Source organism: Perca fluviatilis, chromosome 4 (assembly GCF_010015445.1).
Source record: "Perca fluviatilis chromosome 4, GENO_Pfluv_1.0, whole genome shotgun sequence".
Lineage (NCBI taxonomy): Eukaryota > Metazoa > Chordata > Actinopteri > Perciformes > Percidae > Perca > Perca fluviatilis.
The window spans coordinates 21,821,026-21,837,370 of record NC_053115.1 but is presented as its reverse complement, the minus strand read 5'-3'; the positions used below and the strand labels follow the sequence as shown (position 1 = coordinate 21,837,370).

The following is a 16,345-nucleotide window of genomic DNA, read 5'->3' as shown; positions in this document are numbered from 1 at the left end:
TGTTGCTGCGGCCTCTCAGGCGCATCTCCTCGAGTCTGGAGAGGATTGCTGCAGCCATGAAGGCTGTGGTATTCGCATATAAAGTACGCACTATGTCAATGAATTTGGCCCCCAAACCAAGCCTCTCCATTACTTGCCACAAGTAGTTCCACTCTAGGCAGTCAAAAGCCTTTTCCACGTCCACTGATAAAACTGCTGCTGTTGTTTCTGGCTTCTTCTATTACATGAAATAATCTGCGTACATTGTCTGCAGCGTGACGCTTTTGTATAAAACCTGATTGGTCGGGATGGACTAGCTTCTCAATAAAGCGTTCTAAGCAGAGTGCCAAGACTTTAGAATAGAGCTTAATATCAGTCCCAATGAGGCTGATGGGTATAACAGAAATTATTGCAGTGTTGGTTTGTTGTTGAAAAGTACCCATCTCTATGGCTGAGGTTAAAGCTTGTAAAATCATAGGTCCTAATATGTCAAAGTACTGTAGAAGAAGTTCTGATGGAATTCCATCCAACCCCAGCGTTTTCCCTTTTTTAATTGTTTTTAATGCTGATTTAAGTTCCTCTAACGTTATATGTTGGCCCAGTTCTGCCTCCTCTGGGTCAAGAAGAGGCAGATTTAGATCTTTTAGGAACTCCTGGCACTGCTGGATCTGGATTGCAGGAGAACTTTGAATAAATGGTTTGGATTGGATTGGAAAGTGGCGTTGATACCTTTCGGATTCGTTGAGATACCTCGGTCCGTGTAGATGCTGTCGATAGTGGTTCTGGACTCATTTTGTTTTAATTTCAGAGTCAGCAATTTGCTTGGTTTGCAGCCATTTAAATTTTTTTTTTTTTGCCTCACACTGTGCATTATGAATTCCGCTCTCCTTCTTAGCAAATCATTTAGCTCTGCTCAACTCGTGACTAAAAGAGTATGTATATATAAAAACACATCTTTAGAGACTGCTCTAGAGATTTACGTTCTTCCAACTCCGCAATCCTTGCCTCTCTTTTTCTCTTCAAATTGACTACAAAGGAAGATGTGAAATCTTGTCACAGACACAGAGGTATTGTGAAACAGGAAATGTGTGTACATCGACAATCTGAAAGCTTCTGTGCTTTCCAAAATGGCAGATTAAAGGCTGTTTATGCATGTGTCAGCAGGTAGACTCATAATGGTGGGTAAAGCTGCTGATGAGTTCATGTCTTTTGTAGTTCAGATAGTGGTGAATACATGCTAATCTTTACATTACATTACATTACTATACTTTTTTGTTTATCCTGCTTTTATTACATAACTCATACTGCTCTGTCCTTCCAACAGTTATGAAGAAATACCAGTTAAAGGCACTAAAAAACTTATATTCTCAATCAGCTTCTTACTATGAGCAACATGCCCCAACATGAGCACAAAATGTTATGCAATGTACTTCTGAGCACCAATCAGAATTTAACTGACTTAAAGTACTTTAAAGTGAACTTAAAAGTGAACAAAAATACCATTATGTGACATTTTTACACACAATTTCAAACAAACCTATCAGAATGAATGTATTATAAAAACTGGATAAAGGACTCTATGATGACACCTCATCATTTGAATGTAAACTGTTTGCAAAGCGCTTAAGCCAAAAAAACATTTGCGTTATTTTCCTCCCTATCCTGCAAGACTGTGACTGTTGCTACGACTCGTGTTTAGAAACCAGGATTAGACATAAGAATTAGACATAAAATGATATAGAATACACTGCTGAGCTAGCATAATGCTGCTGAAAAACAAAATACTTATTTCAAACTCACTTTCCAAAATCAGCATTTAATGTCATCCTCTTTGCCCTGGCTTCACAAAACATGAGAGAAGTGTAAATGAAAGGCACTAGTTGATGAAATGAGTCTGCTTGCACAGTCTGACACAGGTTGCCACCAAGACGTTTTTGTGAAGGTGCTTTCAAAGCAAAAAGTTATCCTGTCATCCACTAAATTCTCCAAACTACCTCTAATAGAGCTTCATCATGAGTTTCAGTCCTCAGTCATGAAAGTAAAGAAGAAGAAAAAGTGACGAAGATAGTTGTGTTTACTACTGGAGAGCAGTTTGTAGACAAACACACAGAGAGGCTACACATCTCTAAGAGGGCCTGTTGTTGTCCATGAAGGGAGTGGAAACACAAGAGCCCTAAAGTTTGTGTGTGCGTCTGTTTGTGTACTCGTGTGTATGCATGTATGTCTGTGTTTTGTGTGTGTGTGTGTGTGTGTGTGTGTGTGTGTGTGTGTGTGTGTGTGTGTGTGTGTGTGTGTGTGTGTGTGTGTAAGTCACTGGGGGGGAAGGGGGGGGGTGAATAAAGAGCCATTGTCTGCAGCTGGTGCATCCCCCACTCCTCTCTGCAGCTGTGAGGAAATCAAACGCTCCTCTTTTCCCCCTCTCTGCCTCTGTCACAACCTGCTGATGCCTTATTAGGTCATTCATGGTGAAACGTAGTGATGACCCAGTGCACCAGGTACACCAGCACCATTGAGCTGTTAAAAAATGAACATAACATCATCATGACACCCAGCGTAGTAATAATAATAATAATAATAATGAACTTTATTTATATAGCGCCTTTCAAAACCGTTTACATTACAAAATCTAGATTATATCAATTCAGCACTACAATTAAATAAAAGTATAGAGAATTAGAGATACTAGAAAAAAGTTTGAGGAAGAAACATGTTTCCTATCTACAGGTTACATGTGTTTTGCTGTAACAAAAAAGACAACACTATCACTATCACAAATGAACCAGAGTCACTGCTTGTGCATGAGGCCCAAAATTCAGTTACGCCTCTGTCCTCGGGTAATTCATTAAAACACTTCATGGTGCATTAACAATAATAAATTAACAGGAAGGTAAGAACCTACTTGTAGAGAAATATTTTTTTTAATTGGCTGCCAATTCAGAAAAAAGGAACAAAGTGTTTGGTCTGTAAGGATCCAGTCTTGTGAGGAACAAAAATGTACAATACCATATATAGTGTCATCATGGTTTGGATAAAAAAAAAACATTATTTTGTAAGCTTAACTATATAAAACATAAATCATTACTGTCAAACAAGTCTACATACAACAAATATGGGAACATCATTGTCACGTTTCAGCCATCTGAAGTGATACACTTCCAAGTATCAGTAATCTTTTGATTGAGGCTTTTAATTTCCACAGTGGATGACTGTAATCACACATGGGGATATAAAGGTAAAAAGCTTTTTTGCATTATACTTTCCTGTAAAAAAAAAAAATACAAATTGCAAAGCTCTTATTAATAATCACACTAACCATGCTTGTAAACGATTAATTAGCATGAAAGAAAAATTATTTATATAAAGTTTAATGTTGTAAGAAAGTTGGTCAGGCATCCCTGGTTCTTGAAGTAAAGGGCCCATAAATTGTTCCCATAGCCAATTTTACATTACTGGAGCTAGCCTGAAAACCAGACAAATCTGCGAGCTCACATTTTAATTGCTCTGGCAAGTACGTCTGGTCCCCCTCTCGTTCAGACAGGTTTCCAGCCGACCAGATCCTGGCCAGGCCAATCACAGCAATTTATCTCATATGGGGCCTGTTTGATACGATGACGACAACTTGGGGAGCCTTCGCGCTTTAGCGAAATATGTGATGATGTAATTTTTGCCTGGAACACTACGCCAAAGAATTTCTAATATAGGAAGAAGTTCCACTCCCTCGTTACTTCCGGCTTCTGAACTGGTTGCAGTTCCAGCAGAGTTCCATATAAGGGGCGCTCACAGGCCAGTGCAGCATGAATGGGACTCTATGGAGCTATACCCCTCAAAATTTGATGTTTTAAAGACCACGCCGAAATATTTACTCTGACATTCAGGCTCTGCTTCGGAATGCCGTCAAGCGGGATCTCCGATCATAATCAGACCTTCACTGACCAATCAGCATTCATTAGCAGAATGCTAGCGTGTTATGGGCAACAACGACTCCCCCTGTAAGAAATCAAAAGGACATAAGTACTCGTTCATTCAACTTTCGACCTATAACCCATGTTGAACTTGCAAAAACTACAATCAAATCTGAGATTTCTCAACGACAATCGGATGAAAGAGACACATTTAGCCGTCTAGCTCCATAGGGTCCCATTCATTTTGCACTGGACCGCGATCCACCCCCAGTGGAACTCTGGTGGAACTGCAACCAAATTCGGTACAATGGGGCTGAATAGGGAGTGGAACAGCTTTTCGTAGACCGGCTTTGGCTGAGCATAAACCTAGCTAAGTAAAGAGAAGTGCCGTTGAGGCATTTCCGAAAACAACCAAGATGGCTGCTGCTGATCTGGAACTTTCTGCTGAAGTACTATTTGTTCAAATTCTGATGGCAAAAATGGCAACTCTCGTTCACATCGATCATTGATGCTACACCATCCCAGCTCATCTCTGCACGCTGTAGTCCGTTTACATTTGTCTGTCGTTCAGCGCCACGTGTTTTGTTGCTCTGATTGGTTGTAGGTCTATAATTGCATCCAAAGGCATTTTGGACCACGGCCATTGATAACGCCCCTCGAAAATGAACTTGAGAGGTTCCAGACTAATAACTCGCATTTGCAATTCAGTCTGGCGATGTCAGGCTAAGTTGGAGTACTTCTACAGCTTGGATCGGTATAAAACTCTAATTTATTCGTAGTACAAAAGATTAACAAATGCATTTGAAAATATCTGGTTCTTTGTTAAAAACTTTGGGTTCAAAGTTAGCTACGACTCCCAAGGTGCATTTTGGCAAGAAACTTTTGGATGATTTCATTAACTACAGTGCTGTGTTTTGTTCTCAACTGCAAAGCCGAACTGTTTTGAATTAGCAACCGTTTTGGTTTGCGCCTCTGACTGGCCTCATCTCCATGGCAACGGCAAACAAGGCTCATGGGTATTGTAGTATTTGTAGCATAAACCTAAAGGTTGTTACATTATCCAGTATTCTTGTGTTTCTGTGTTGAGTAACATTGAGTATAGGCCTATCGTTTACAAAAATGAAGAGGAAACCCCTTCCAGAACCAGCTTCTCCTCTCTTATTGCAACTCTATAGTTGACATAACAGTCTCACCACATGGGTCATTTAGTAGCTATTCTGGAGCTTTTGATCGATTGCTGATTTTCATCAGCAGATGGGGTTAGCCCGGCTGTCATGGAAATGTATAGTATATGTTCAAATTTCGATTTTTTTCTGACTTAACTTTAAGGACATGCTGGCTTAAATGTTGAGATTGAAGGTAAATGTTTCACCCTGGAAACCATCTCACGACAAGGCCCATTTAGTATAAAAGGATAAGACATGATTGTTTTTTTAATGCTCATTAATCTTTTGCAAGCAGTGATTAGGTGAGATGATTATGAAAAGCAGTGAGTTAATTAATGTAGTATAAAGTAAGTATAGTATAAAGTATTTAAGGCAAAAGGGTCAAGAATTAACATTCATTCTTAAGTATTAGGCCTATTCAAGGTTAACAATGAAAATGTATTACAATTGGCCCACATTTATTTAGAAATTCCCTATAAACTAAATAAAAGGCTAGAAGGATGTGCTATGAACACAACACACATTTAATTGGACTTTCATTTGCAGATTTACATGTCTCATTCACAGTTAGGCCATACTGTAGCCTATAGTCTATCAATGAATGGATATGAATGTATGTCGTGAAAACAGTGTGAGCTCGTGTGAATCTTTAGCAGCTCTGCACCTTTAAATCTCTCCGCTCCTCCCTCGTCTCAATGACAAGCCCGCAGTGCCTCAACGCATCCAGTGGAAATGACAAACCAGAGGAGCAGCACGGGCCAGCATGTCAAATAACAGCAATAATCATGGGCTTTAGTGTTAGCAACTCATCGGAAACTCACCCCCTCAGACACTAACGAGACATCTTTGGGCCGTTTTGTGGGTCTGCGGGCGCCTCAAAGTTAGAGCGGGCTCTCAAATGGACGTCGATGGACTGGAATGAAACCTCCACTTCTGGGCTGAAGGAAGGAGGGAAAGAAAACTCTGCATGTTCAAGTTTCCTGCTGCAACCAGAGGGGCATCGGTGCGTGCGTGTTGGATGTGTGTGTTGGTTGCGTGTGTGTGCGCGCCCGCAGGACCAGCAGCAGCGGCGGCGGTGGTGGTGGTGGTGGTGGTGGCGGCGGCCGCGGGAAGGGAAGTTTAGCGCCGTGATTTGTCTTCTTTCCCTCTATTCTGTTGCTGTGTTGTTTTTCATGCCACACCAGCGGACAGGCGGATTAACGTTTCCCTGATGAAAATTAATCATGTGTGGAGCGGCTCTGTGATCGTGACTTTGATGATGTCGAGTAAGAGCGTGGAGTGGCTGCAGGAGGAGCTGGAGTCCGGGGCCGGCTCTCTGCTGCTGCTGGACTGCAGAGCCCATGAGATGTACGAGTCCTCGCACGTCGAGTCGGCCATCAACTTGGCCATCCCGGGCCTCATGCTGCGGAGGTTGAAGAAGGGCAACCTCCCGATCCGCTCCATCATCCCCAACAACGAGGACAAGGAGAAATTTGTCAAGCGGTGCAAGACGGACGTGGTGGTTCTTTACGACGAGGCGACCTCGGAGCGGCAGGAGTCCGGGATGGGGAGCTCCGTGCTGGGGCTGCTGCTGCAGAAACTGCGGGACGACGGGTGCAAGGCTTTCTACCTGGAGGGTAAGATCAGCTGGCTTTAAACCAGAAGGCTTCTTCTGTGTTGTTGTTGTTGTTGTTGTTGTTGTTGTTGTAGTTCCTTTAATTCATAAAAAAAAAAAAAAAACGTACGTTGTTTAATTAATTAAACGAGACTGTGCCAATGAGGCATGGTAGGCTATGCAGCTGTTCTAGAGGTGTCATTCTCACCAAATTGTAAACAATGAACGCTTACAACAATAAGTCTTATGATTGATCTGGCCTGGGATAATTCAATTATTGTGTGTCCGTGTTTTATCTTGTTTCTGGCTCTGTGGCGTAGCCTATCTGGACCGAAACACTTAGGTACATATAGGTTATTATTTTGAATGGGGAAACATTTTCACATTTGATAAGCCACTCGTATTAGTATAAACTGTTATTACAGATTGTTGAATAGATTGTTATTTAGCGACATCTAAAATAAATCCAGCTGTTATCATCCGACTACAGACTTAAGTTGGTGTCTCATTTATTATTTTTGACCTATAATGAGGCAGCGACTGTTTTGTAACAAAGCATATTATTAGGCTACTGTTATTATATTGATGCAGTGTAAAACGCAAAGCTGCACTCACTGTGATGTTACACAGTAACATACATGTAGCCTAATGAACTTGACAGAACAGGTCCTTCACTTATTGCCGAGATAATTGATTGTATTTTTTATTCTCATTAGGACATGGCCTTCTCTCTTAAATTATAGGCTGATCTAAAGAAGCGTTCAACGATGTCTCAATATATAGTGCTGGATCAAATATGTTTTCAATTAAATGGTGCAAAAATGGCCCCGCCATGTTGTGTTCCTTCAGGAAAAGAGACTGGCGTTTTTTTCATGAATGAACAGGGAAACAAGGAGACGACGACGCACTCTGAATAATCCTCCAGCAGTAAAATATAAGATAGTATAGTCAGGCACGGGTAGACAATATTGAAAACGTGGTTGCACCTAAGATGTGGATGTAGCCAATTTGATTTATTAAATATCAAAGAACTTTTTTACTGGAGTCACAAGTCGAGCTGCCATTCACAAAAAGTCCACTGAGCTGAGTAGTGAGTGTTGTAGCAGCAGAGCTGCTGCTCATTCCTCCCAGGGCTCAGCTTTTCTCAATGGAGCACATCTGTCCGGCCTGTTTACTTAGACAAAATGACGTAATTATCACGTTATTCTTCTGTTATCTGGCACATTGATAAGTAATGTAGTGGTGCATACAAAGATGGTATGACTGCAATAACTGCATTGACACAAAAAACAATTCTTTTTCGTTTTTTTAAATTTATCTATAAACCCTTGTTATGATATATTTATTTAAAAAAAAAAATCTTTTAAAATCAATGTTTTAAAACAAGTATTCATCTGTTATTTTTTATTTCAAATTAAAGATTAATTTCTTGTCATTCATGTTCATCATCCACCTTCTGTATCATGCAGACCTGACATTCAGTTGCCATGTTGCAGATTTTGTATTACACAACCAGGGCACATTTTTTTTTAATAGCATTAAAATGTTTTACTTGGTTTTATCCTAATATTGATTCTGTTCTTTTCCTTGTCCTCCAGGGGGCTTCAACAAGTTCCAGTCGGAGTACCCTGAGCACTGCGAGACAAATTTGGACTGCTCGTGTCCCAGCAGCTCCCCACCAGCCTCCGTCCTCGGTCTGGGAGGACTCCGCATCAGCTCTGACTGCTCAGACGGGGAATCTGACCGCGAGCCGGGCAGTGCCACAGAGTCAGAGGGCAGCCCGCTGCCCAACAACCAGCCAGCGTTTCCGGTCCAAATCCTGCCGTACCTTTACCTGGGCTGTGCCAAAGACTCCGCCAACCTGGATGTGCTCAGCAAGTACAACATCAAGTACATCCTCAACGTGACGCCCAACCTGCCCAACATGTTCGAACATGAAGGGGACTTCAAGTACAAACAGATCCCCATCTCTGATCACTGGAGCCAGAACCTCTCTCAGTTTTTCCCCGAGGCCATTTCATTCATTGGTAAGTAAAGAGGACACTACTCAGTTTATGTCTCTGTGTGTGTTGTGTTATTTCACAACAGATCTTTTTGGTAACAGCAGTGTAACCATTATTTTGATTATCTATTTGTCCAAGGTGACATCTTCATATTGCTTGTTTTGTACGACTAACAGTCCTAAACCCAAACTATCATACCATCATACATGACAAAGGAAAGAAGCAAATCTGCAAACTTTGAAAAGCTGAAACCAGCAAACAAGGGGTGTTTTTGCTTGAAAAAATGATAATCAAAAGAATTGGCGAATATATTTCTGTCCAGCAATTGATAAATCAATTTATAAAAGTCAGAACATAGTGACACATGCTCTTAACAATCTCCCAAAGGCCAAGTAGACATCTTCAAATTGCCAGTTTAAAACCCCAAACTATTCACTTTACTATCATATAACTAAGAAAAGCGACACATATTCATATTTGACATTGAAGCCAGTCAAGTTTATGCTAAATTAAAAATGACTTAAATGGTCAATCAGTCAATTAATCAATCAATTGCTTCAACAGTAGTTTTGTTAAGTGCAACCTTCATTACTCTCTTTGCCTACATTTATCATAGATTTAAATCATATATCATGTGAAAAAAGAAACTTCTTTCTGCTATGTAATAGGTTTTGTGGAAATATTTTAAAACTGGATTAATTGGATATTCTCTTAAAAATTGCTTTGGTGAGCTGTATTTAGACAACGAGTTGGCTGTATTTTACCATTCCTGATTATAAATTTAATATCAGAGAAATGTAAAGCAAAGTTTTGAATAAAACATGGAAATAGATTTTTGATAATGGGGTCATACTAAAGAATACTTACAAGAATGTAAGCCCCTCATCTCGTCCCATTTTCAGTATTTCCCGTCATTTCCCTCATTTCCTCTGACTTTATTCCCAGAGAATGAGGAACAGAGTCTTTGTATTTGTCTTAGATTGTCCAGACCCCCGACATCTTTCTTTTTTACGACTAATGTTTCAGCTTAGGTGGGAGACGTGTGATATATGCCAGAGCCAGAGGTCATGGCACATTTGGGTCACGCTAATGTTAAATGTTGCCGTCTGGCTGGCTGTAATTTGCAGGGGTTACATCAGGTCTTTTTAGTAACAGCAGGGTAATTATGGGGAGGGGAGAAGCTTGGGCTGAGAAGGGGACCCAGATGTGACCTTGCAATGTTCTGTTTCAAACTGCGGATTCCTTAAATATCTGAAATTATTGTGTGAATGTCTGGAGACGGAGGAATTGGTTGCTTTCTGGCATTTTAACAGCCCGATAAATGGACAATTCTTGCGTTATCATGTATAAAGCACACATAAAGTGATGTAATGCTGCACACATCTGCACAATGTAAAGATCAGTTCATAACAGATTAACCACTGGTTACTTATTTGACTTCTGAGTCTTGTATAGTTGTGGAAAGTGAGCACACATCACATATAAATTTGATTTGGTATCCGCTTGGCAGCCTGAACTTGTGAGCCAACTGACCCTAATCCTACAACAAGAGATGCAGGCCGAGAGAGTAAGGAGAGGCAGAGAGAGATAAAGGAGAGGATGAGAGAGAGAGAGAGACAAAGAGGAGAAAGAAAGGAAAGAAGCACTTAACTCTGGCTCTAATGGCCTGTAGTGATACAAGTGCAAGGGCTGGAAACTGATAGAAGGTGGACGGTTGTAGCCTGTTAATAATGTAAGATGTTTTTTTATTCAGGTTTTTCTACAGACTGAAAGCTAGAAAGCAGAATGAAACACGACTTTCTGCTGTCATTGAGAAAGGTCATTCTGAATTAAAAATATTAATAAATAATATATAATAAAATGTTTAGAAAGAAAGATAAAATTCTCAGCTCTCTTGTTTTGACTTGGAATAAGCCTGCGTTATACTGGGTTGGTGACTTTCAGTGGAGTTGTATCGTGATTATATAATGTGTAATATCCTTATAAAGTCTATGATAATATCGTTCTATCAATTGTTGTTGCACAAATGATTCTAATTTAGTTGTAATTAAATATTAACTAAATATGTTATTGTTTGAGTTATAGATTCTTGTCTTACATGTGAAGAATGTTGTCTAATGCAATAAAGAACTGTGGAACTCTGCTTTAAAGTGCCTGGAAACTTGGTTGTAAGCCGTGATAATTGTTTATAACATTAAAGAGTCATGCCTTAATAAGCATGAATCACATTTAAAGTTATTTAAAAAAAATAGGTATTATTTATTAGGTTTCACACTCAAACCCCTCAGGTCTGATCAAAGACTGTTGTGGTATCATGTTTTTCCATCTGAGCCCTGCCAACTCCAAACCAGTGGGGGGAAAAAAGAAATGCAGAAATATGTTGTGTGAAACCAAAACTGTCCCAACTTTGGCAGAAGATTGTGTTCATGTAGGATCCCATCGCTCATAGTAACAAGCTCATTGACAAAATAGGTTTTCAGAGCCTTTTAACATAAATAACAAATGCTTGCACTATATACTGTAAATAAAACAGCTGCAAAATCACCATTAAACACTACCCAATAAAATGACATTAAACCGAGCATAGCCGCTATAGCTGGGTCTTTCTTGTATTCAACCACAGGTGCTCCCTGGATACTGTGTTTATCGCTCATGTGAAGGGCTCACTGCATTAGTGGAAACAGATCTCAATTCCAAAATGTATAAAAATGCACGTCTCAAATGTCTCTCAAATTGTCATGTAAAATAATGGCATTTTATTTTTTGCACAAAACCTACACAATACTTTGGATTGTTTTTGAAGGAGACATGTATTTTGTATAAATTTTGGAATTGAGATCTGTTTCCACTCATGCAATGAGCCCTTCACATGATAGAAAATATACGAACTTATATTGTAAGCCTGTCTTAAAAAATAACCTCTTTAGTTGTTTCTTTGAACTCTTTTTTTTTTTATTCTTAAAATAGTAGGTATGGGAGATGGACCTGTATATAACTATGTATTATGGTGTTGGTTTCAACCATATTGCCCAATTCTACTTGAAGTGGTTGGTTTTAAACAAACAATTCATATTGTCAGTAAAATTGTATTCAGAGAATTTAAAGACTTTTCCTTCTGGCTCATTTATAACATGAAGATGAAGCAGAGGTTTTAATCTAATCCTCATGCTGTCCTCTTCTCGTCTTTCTCCGTCTCCTCCGCAGACGAGGCACGCTCAAAGAAGTGCGGCATCCTGGTGCACTGTCTGGCCGGGATCAGCCGCTCGGTGACTGTCACGGTGGCCTACCTGATGCAGAAGCTCAACCTGTCGCTCAACGATGCGTACGATTTCGTCAAGCGGAAAAAGTCGAACATTTCCCCAAACTTCAACTTCATGGGCCAGCTCCTGGACTTTGAGCGGACGCTGGGCCTCAACAGCCCCTGCGATAACCACTCTTCCCCGACGCACGACCAGCTCTTCTTCACCACCCCTACCAATCACAATGTGTTTCAACTGGACACGCTGGAGTCCACATGAAAATAAGAGGGGAGACTGTCCCTTTTTTGGGGGGTATAAAGGTGGTGTTGTTACCAAGGTAACAAGCGGCTGCACTGGAGGGGAGCAGCCAGTTTTAATGAATGTTTTAGCCTCGTGAGGCTCGTTGTCTGAGCCTGGGCAAGAAGCAGCGTCGGAGGGGCAGGGGAGGTCACAGATGCCACATTTTAACTACATAGTAGTTAAAAAAAAAGGGAACAGGATGTTTTTTTAACCCAGAGGGAGAACTGATGATGGGTTTACGATGGCGTCCTCCTTGAGTTGATTGAAATCAAGGCAGGTAAGAGCCCAGATCAACTTGTCTTCTCACACAGAACGGAGGAGACATAACTGACTGAGAAACTGAGCGAAAGGCGCAGCAGGACAGACAGCTTCATACAAAGATAGGAAATATCTAAAGCGCTCGACTTATGAGACAACAACATCCTTTCTGTCTTTCTGTCTCGGCTCTCGAGGCCGAGCTGAGTGGTGCCAAGTGGAAAATCTGGGATTTCCTTGTAGGAAATCTCGCTCTACTGAATGAAGAGTTTTACAAACCAAGGAATTAACACACACATGCGCGCACACACAAACAAAGTATGTATGTTTGTACTGTATGTACTGTATGTATGTTAACGTACATAGCAGAAAATGTATGGGCAATCCTTAACAAATTCAGTATGTCTATATGCATTATTGTATGTTTGTGTGTACATTTACGCACAAATCTATACCTTATATAAATATATACGCATAGAAATCTTATCTATCCAATCCAACAATGGCTTAAGAGATTGTAAAATTAAAGAAGGGGAATGGGTGTGGCGACTCCAACAAAGAGGAACGTTATTCCTAGTTGTCTTTTTTTAAAGTTTCGCTTTTCTTTTGGGTTTGTAATGACCTAATGCAGTTTGCACAGTGGTGTAGCCATTGACTTGTTGGCACATGGAGCCGGTGCTGGAAGCAGGCAGATAAAGAGACATTCAGAGAAGAGGAGCGGAGAGGAGAGGCCAGTCCCAGGCTGCGACGAGTCCCGACAGCTGCACAGTGGAGTGGGGGGGGGAGCAGGAACTGGCCCCCGAACAGAAGATGGAGTTCAGGGGTTAGAGGGTCAGGTTAGGGGAAAAGACAAGCAGCGGGTAGAACTAGGGCATTGGGGTTGGGTATGCGTGAAGATACTACTGTAGAATTCACATTTGGCCAACTGTTTTCAAGTGCAAGTTCCCAGTTTCTACTTCCTTCCCCATATGACCATTCAACCAGTTGCCTTATGAGAAGTACCAGTTTTTTCCACCAGCTGTTTTGATTAGTGTAGTTGTTTGATTTCAGTTAGAAACTTTACTACTGAACTTCCTTCGTTATTTTATCACAGCATATTGTCCGACCATGTTTTGCCAAACTGCTTTCTCACAGCTCTGACGGATGCTTAGGCAGTGTTAACATTTCTGAGCAACTTTTTGGGCAGCTTATTTTAGCAACCTTGGGAAAGGAAGTGCCTCAACACTTGTATTACCTTACTTCTTTTTCTAGTTGTTCAATTAGTTGTCCAATATTAGGTCCCTTTTTAGGTAAAAATGTGTTGGGATTAAGGTGGACTGGGACTGGCCTCAGCTACAGACTGCACTTAGCTACTTCAATAGCTTCACGTCCCTTAACTGCATTGGAGAAAACAGAAGGAAGGCCTCTCTGCAAAGGGATCACCCATTTTGTCAAAGAAAAGTCTGATTTGATATAAATATAATATATTGTCCACATATATATATATATATATATATATATATATATATATATATATATATGATAGATCTAATAGTAAACGGATCCATGTTATTTTGTATACCTGAGTATGCTGTGGTACTGTATGCTCTCTAACAGTAGACATAACTACAAGTTGGATGTTGCTTTACCAGGTGGGAAGATGAATGATGAGGACCGTTTTTTTAACTGCTGTTGCTGCTGAACACAGCAGCACACAGCATGTGGTTAAAGAGTTTTTTGAATACCTGTCCACATCATAAGCACCTAAACAAGAAAGACTCCAAAAACGTGCAAATGCTGCAGTGGTTTTCCAGTTAATGTAGGTTTCCTCTTATGAGTTGAGCAACACTGCAGCTCTTACGATGCGTGTCCACAGGTAGCATCATTTCCACGCTTCCCATTCATTGTCTTTGTAAGCAGCCACGCAATGCATTCTGGTTGCGTTGCGGCGAGTTTCGAGAGACAGGGCATCAAGTAGCCCACTCCTCATTTGCACAAATTTGAGGTCCACGCTACTTTATGCAAATCAGGGGCATCCATCACACATCACCTTCTCTTGAAACTCCCGAAAATCTTTAAAACTGACCGCTGTAGATCTAAAATGAAGACAGATTCAGAACTGGGTAGCTTCATTCTCGCATTAAAGTTTTTCAGAAACACAATTTCGTAAAATAAGAGAACGTTTCCAAACGAGCCGCCATGTTGGTCCGGTTTGAAATCCAGGAGAAGACAACCCACAGGTAAAAGGGTTCGTCCAAGTTTTGTTTGCTTGAGAAACTGATAACAGCTAGTGGCAAGTCCGTAAGCATCCAATGCTGGGAAGCGTGGCGATTCCTCACGTCAAAAACCGTCACTGTGGACATGTACCCTTAGACTTATGGCAATGTCTGTTGGAACGCTGGGCGTTATGCAAGAACATTTTCATAGTCTTATCCTAAATCTATCTTACTTTTTTCTTTGACGTTTGCTTGTACGAGTCAGATTCAGCTTATAACTCCATAAACATGTCGTAAATCGCTCATTTCAACCTGCCACGTGGTCATGAGAACGTGTGCATTCCTGAGTTGTGTTTGTTAGCATAATCAACGCTTCAAACGTTTTATAAGGCTACCAGTTTCATTCACAAAAATGTGAAAAGCAGAACGAGATCAGCGGACATAACATAACATTTACCAGTGACAGTAGTCTTATAACTGCACCTTGAAAAAAAGAAAAATAGGCTATTACTATGGTGGTCTACGCTGTCATCGCAGAGCCGTACCGTGACAAAAATATAGTGGGAATGGTTTGATATGAAATGTTTTTGTTAATAGCAAACTACAGCGGTTTCAGGTTCAGAGTGTGGTGATGTGGACATGGTCATAATAGAAACAAAGAACTGAGTTTCAGAGGGGACAGCAGTTGAATCTGAACAGGGTTGGTTTTAGCTGGCCTTATATAATCTTTCTAACGTCTTTCTAATGCTGACTGTTCAATACTTTGTATCTCACTTTAGAAAAACATTGTGTAAAAAGAAAAAATTAAACGTTTGTTTATCTGTTATTTGAATCAAAACATGGTTTTACCGTAACGGGTCACACAAGGTCCACTTTGTTACTCTGCAATATATCAAAAACACATTTTTTGCAGTATTTTGTATATCCAAGACCTCAACTTTTTTTAAATCTTCTTCTTTTGTACTATATCTAATTCTAATATTCTAACTATACAAGATCCAGCTCGATATGGCTTGTGGACTGAAGTAACATTTCACCTGGGGTGTCCAAAATGTAGGTCCGGCATGCCCATTACCAACCTGAAAGAAGTCGTCACTAACACACATGCACACAAGCACTGCTTCACACACCCACAGCTGTGGTTCAGCATGCCTGTTATGTTTCACAATAGACAATTACGCCACCCAGCTTAAATAATTACAAGGTCTTTTTCCGTCTTGTTTTGATATGATGTGCTCTATGCTATTCCTGTGGCCTTTCAATATGAACATATACCTAAGTGTGTATATATATATATATATATATATATATATATATATATATATATATATATATATATATATATATATATATATATATATATATAAATGCTATGAATTTATATGCAAAAGTTCTTCTCCTATTATAGCATCAGAGATGAAGATAATACTACCATGCTTGCATGGCCTTTCCTCTTCTGTAGTCCTATCCCACGTACAATAAGAAAAATTACTTGATAACTTGCACCCTAGGATTGAAATATATTTCAGTACGGAGCTTTTCTATTTACAAAGAAAATGGTTGATTTCAAGCTGCTTTCTTGTGTGTTTTTTCCTTTGTAACAATGAAAGAGAAATCAAGTCTTTTTCTCTGTTTGTAAATTTGCCAGATCACTGGAACGGCCGTTTCTGTGTCCTTAAACTTGTAGCTACATCTCGGTGAGAATGTGCTCG

General features: G+C 40.2%; 1 protein-coding gene across 1 annotated transcript; it reads left to right on the top strand.

Annotated features, from left to right (window-relative positions):
* Nucleotides 1-5,744: 5,744 nt before the first annotated feature.
* dusp7 (dual specificity phosphatase 7) lies at nucleotides 5,745-15,459 on the top strand. The gene is made up of 3 exons (XM_039798393.1): nucleotides 5,745-6,663; nucleotides 8,240-8,668; nucleotides 11,849-15,459. The coding sequence occupies exons 1-3, from the start codon at nucleotides 6,258-6,260 to the stop codon at nucleotides 12,160-12,162; spliced, it is 1,149 nt and encodes a 382-aa protein (XP_039654327.1). The 5' UTR covers nucleotides 5,745-6,257; the 3' UTR covers nucleotides 12,163-15,459.
* The last annotated feature ends 886 nt before the right edge of the window (nucleotides 15,460-16,345 follow it).

What these genes read in the sequence shown, in the direction of transcription:
- dusp7 (XM_039798393.1), top strand. Translation starts at nt 6,258, where the DNA reads ATGAAAATTAATCATGTGTGGAGCGGCTCTGTGATCGTGACTTTGATG. An exon ending in CAAGGCTTTCTACCTGGAGG is followed by an intron (nt 6,664 to 8,239) that starts GTAAGATCAGCT and finishes CTTGTCCTCCAG; the next exon opens with GGGGCTTCAACAAGTTCCAG. An exon ending in CGAGGCCATTTCATTCATTG is followed by an intron (nt 8,669 to 11,848) that starts GTAAGTAAAGAG and finishes TCTCCTCCGCAG; the next exon opens with ACGAGGCACGCTCAAAGAAG.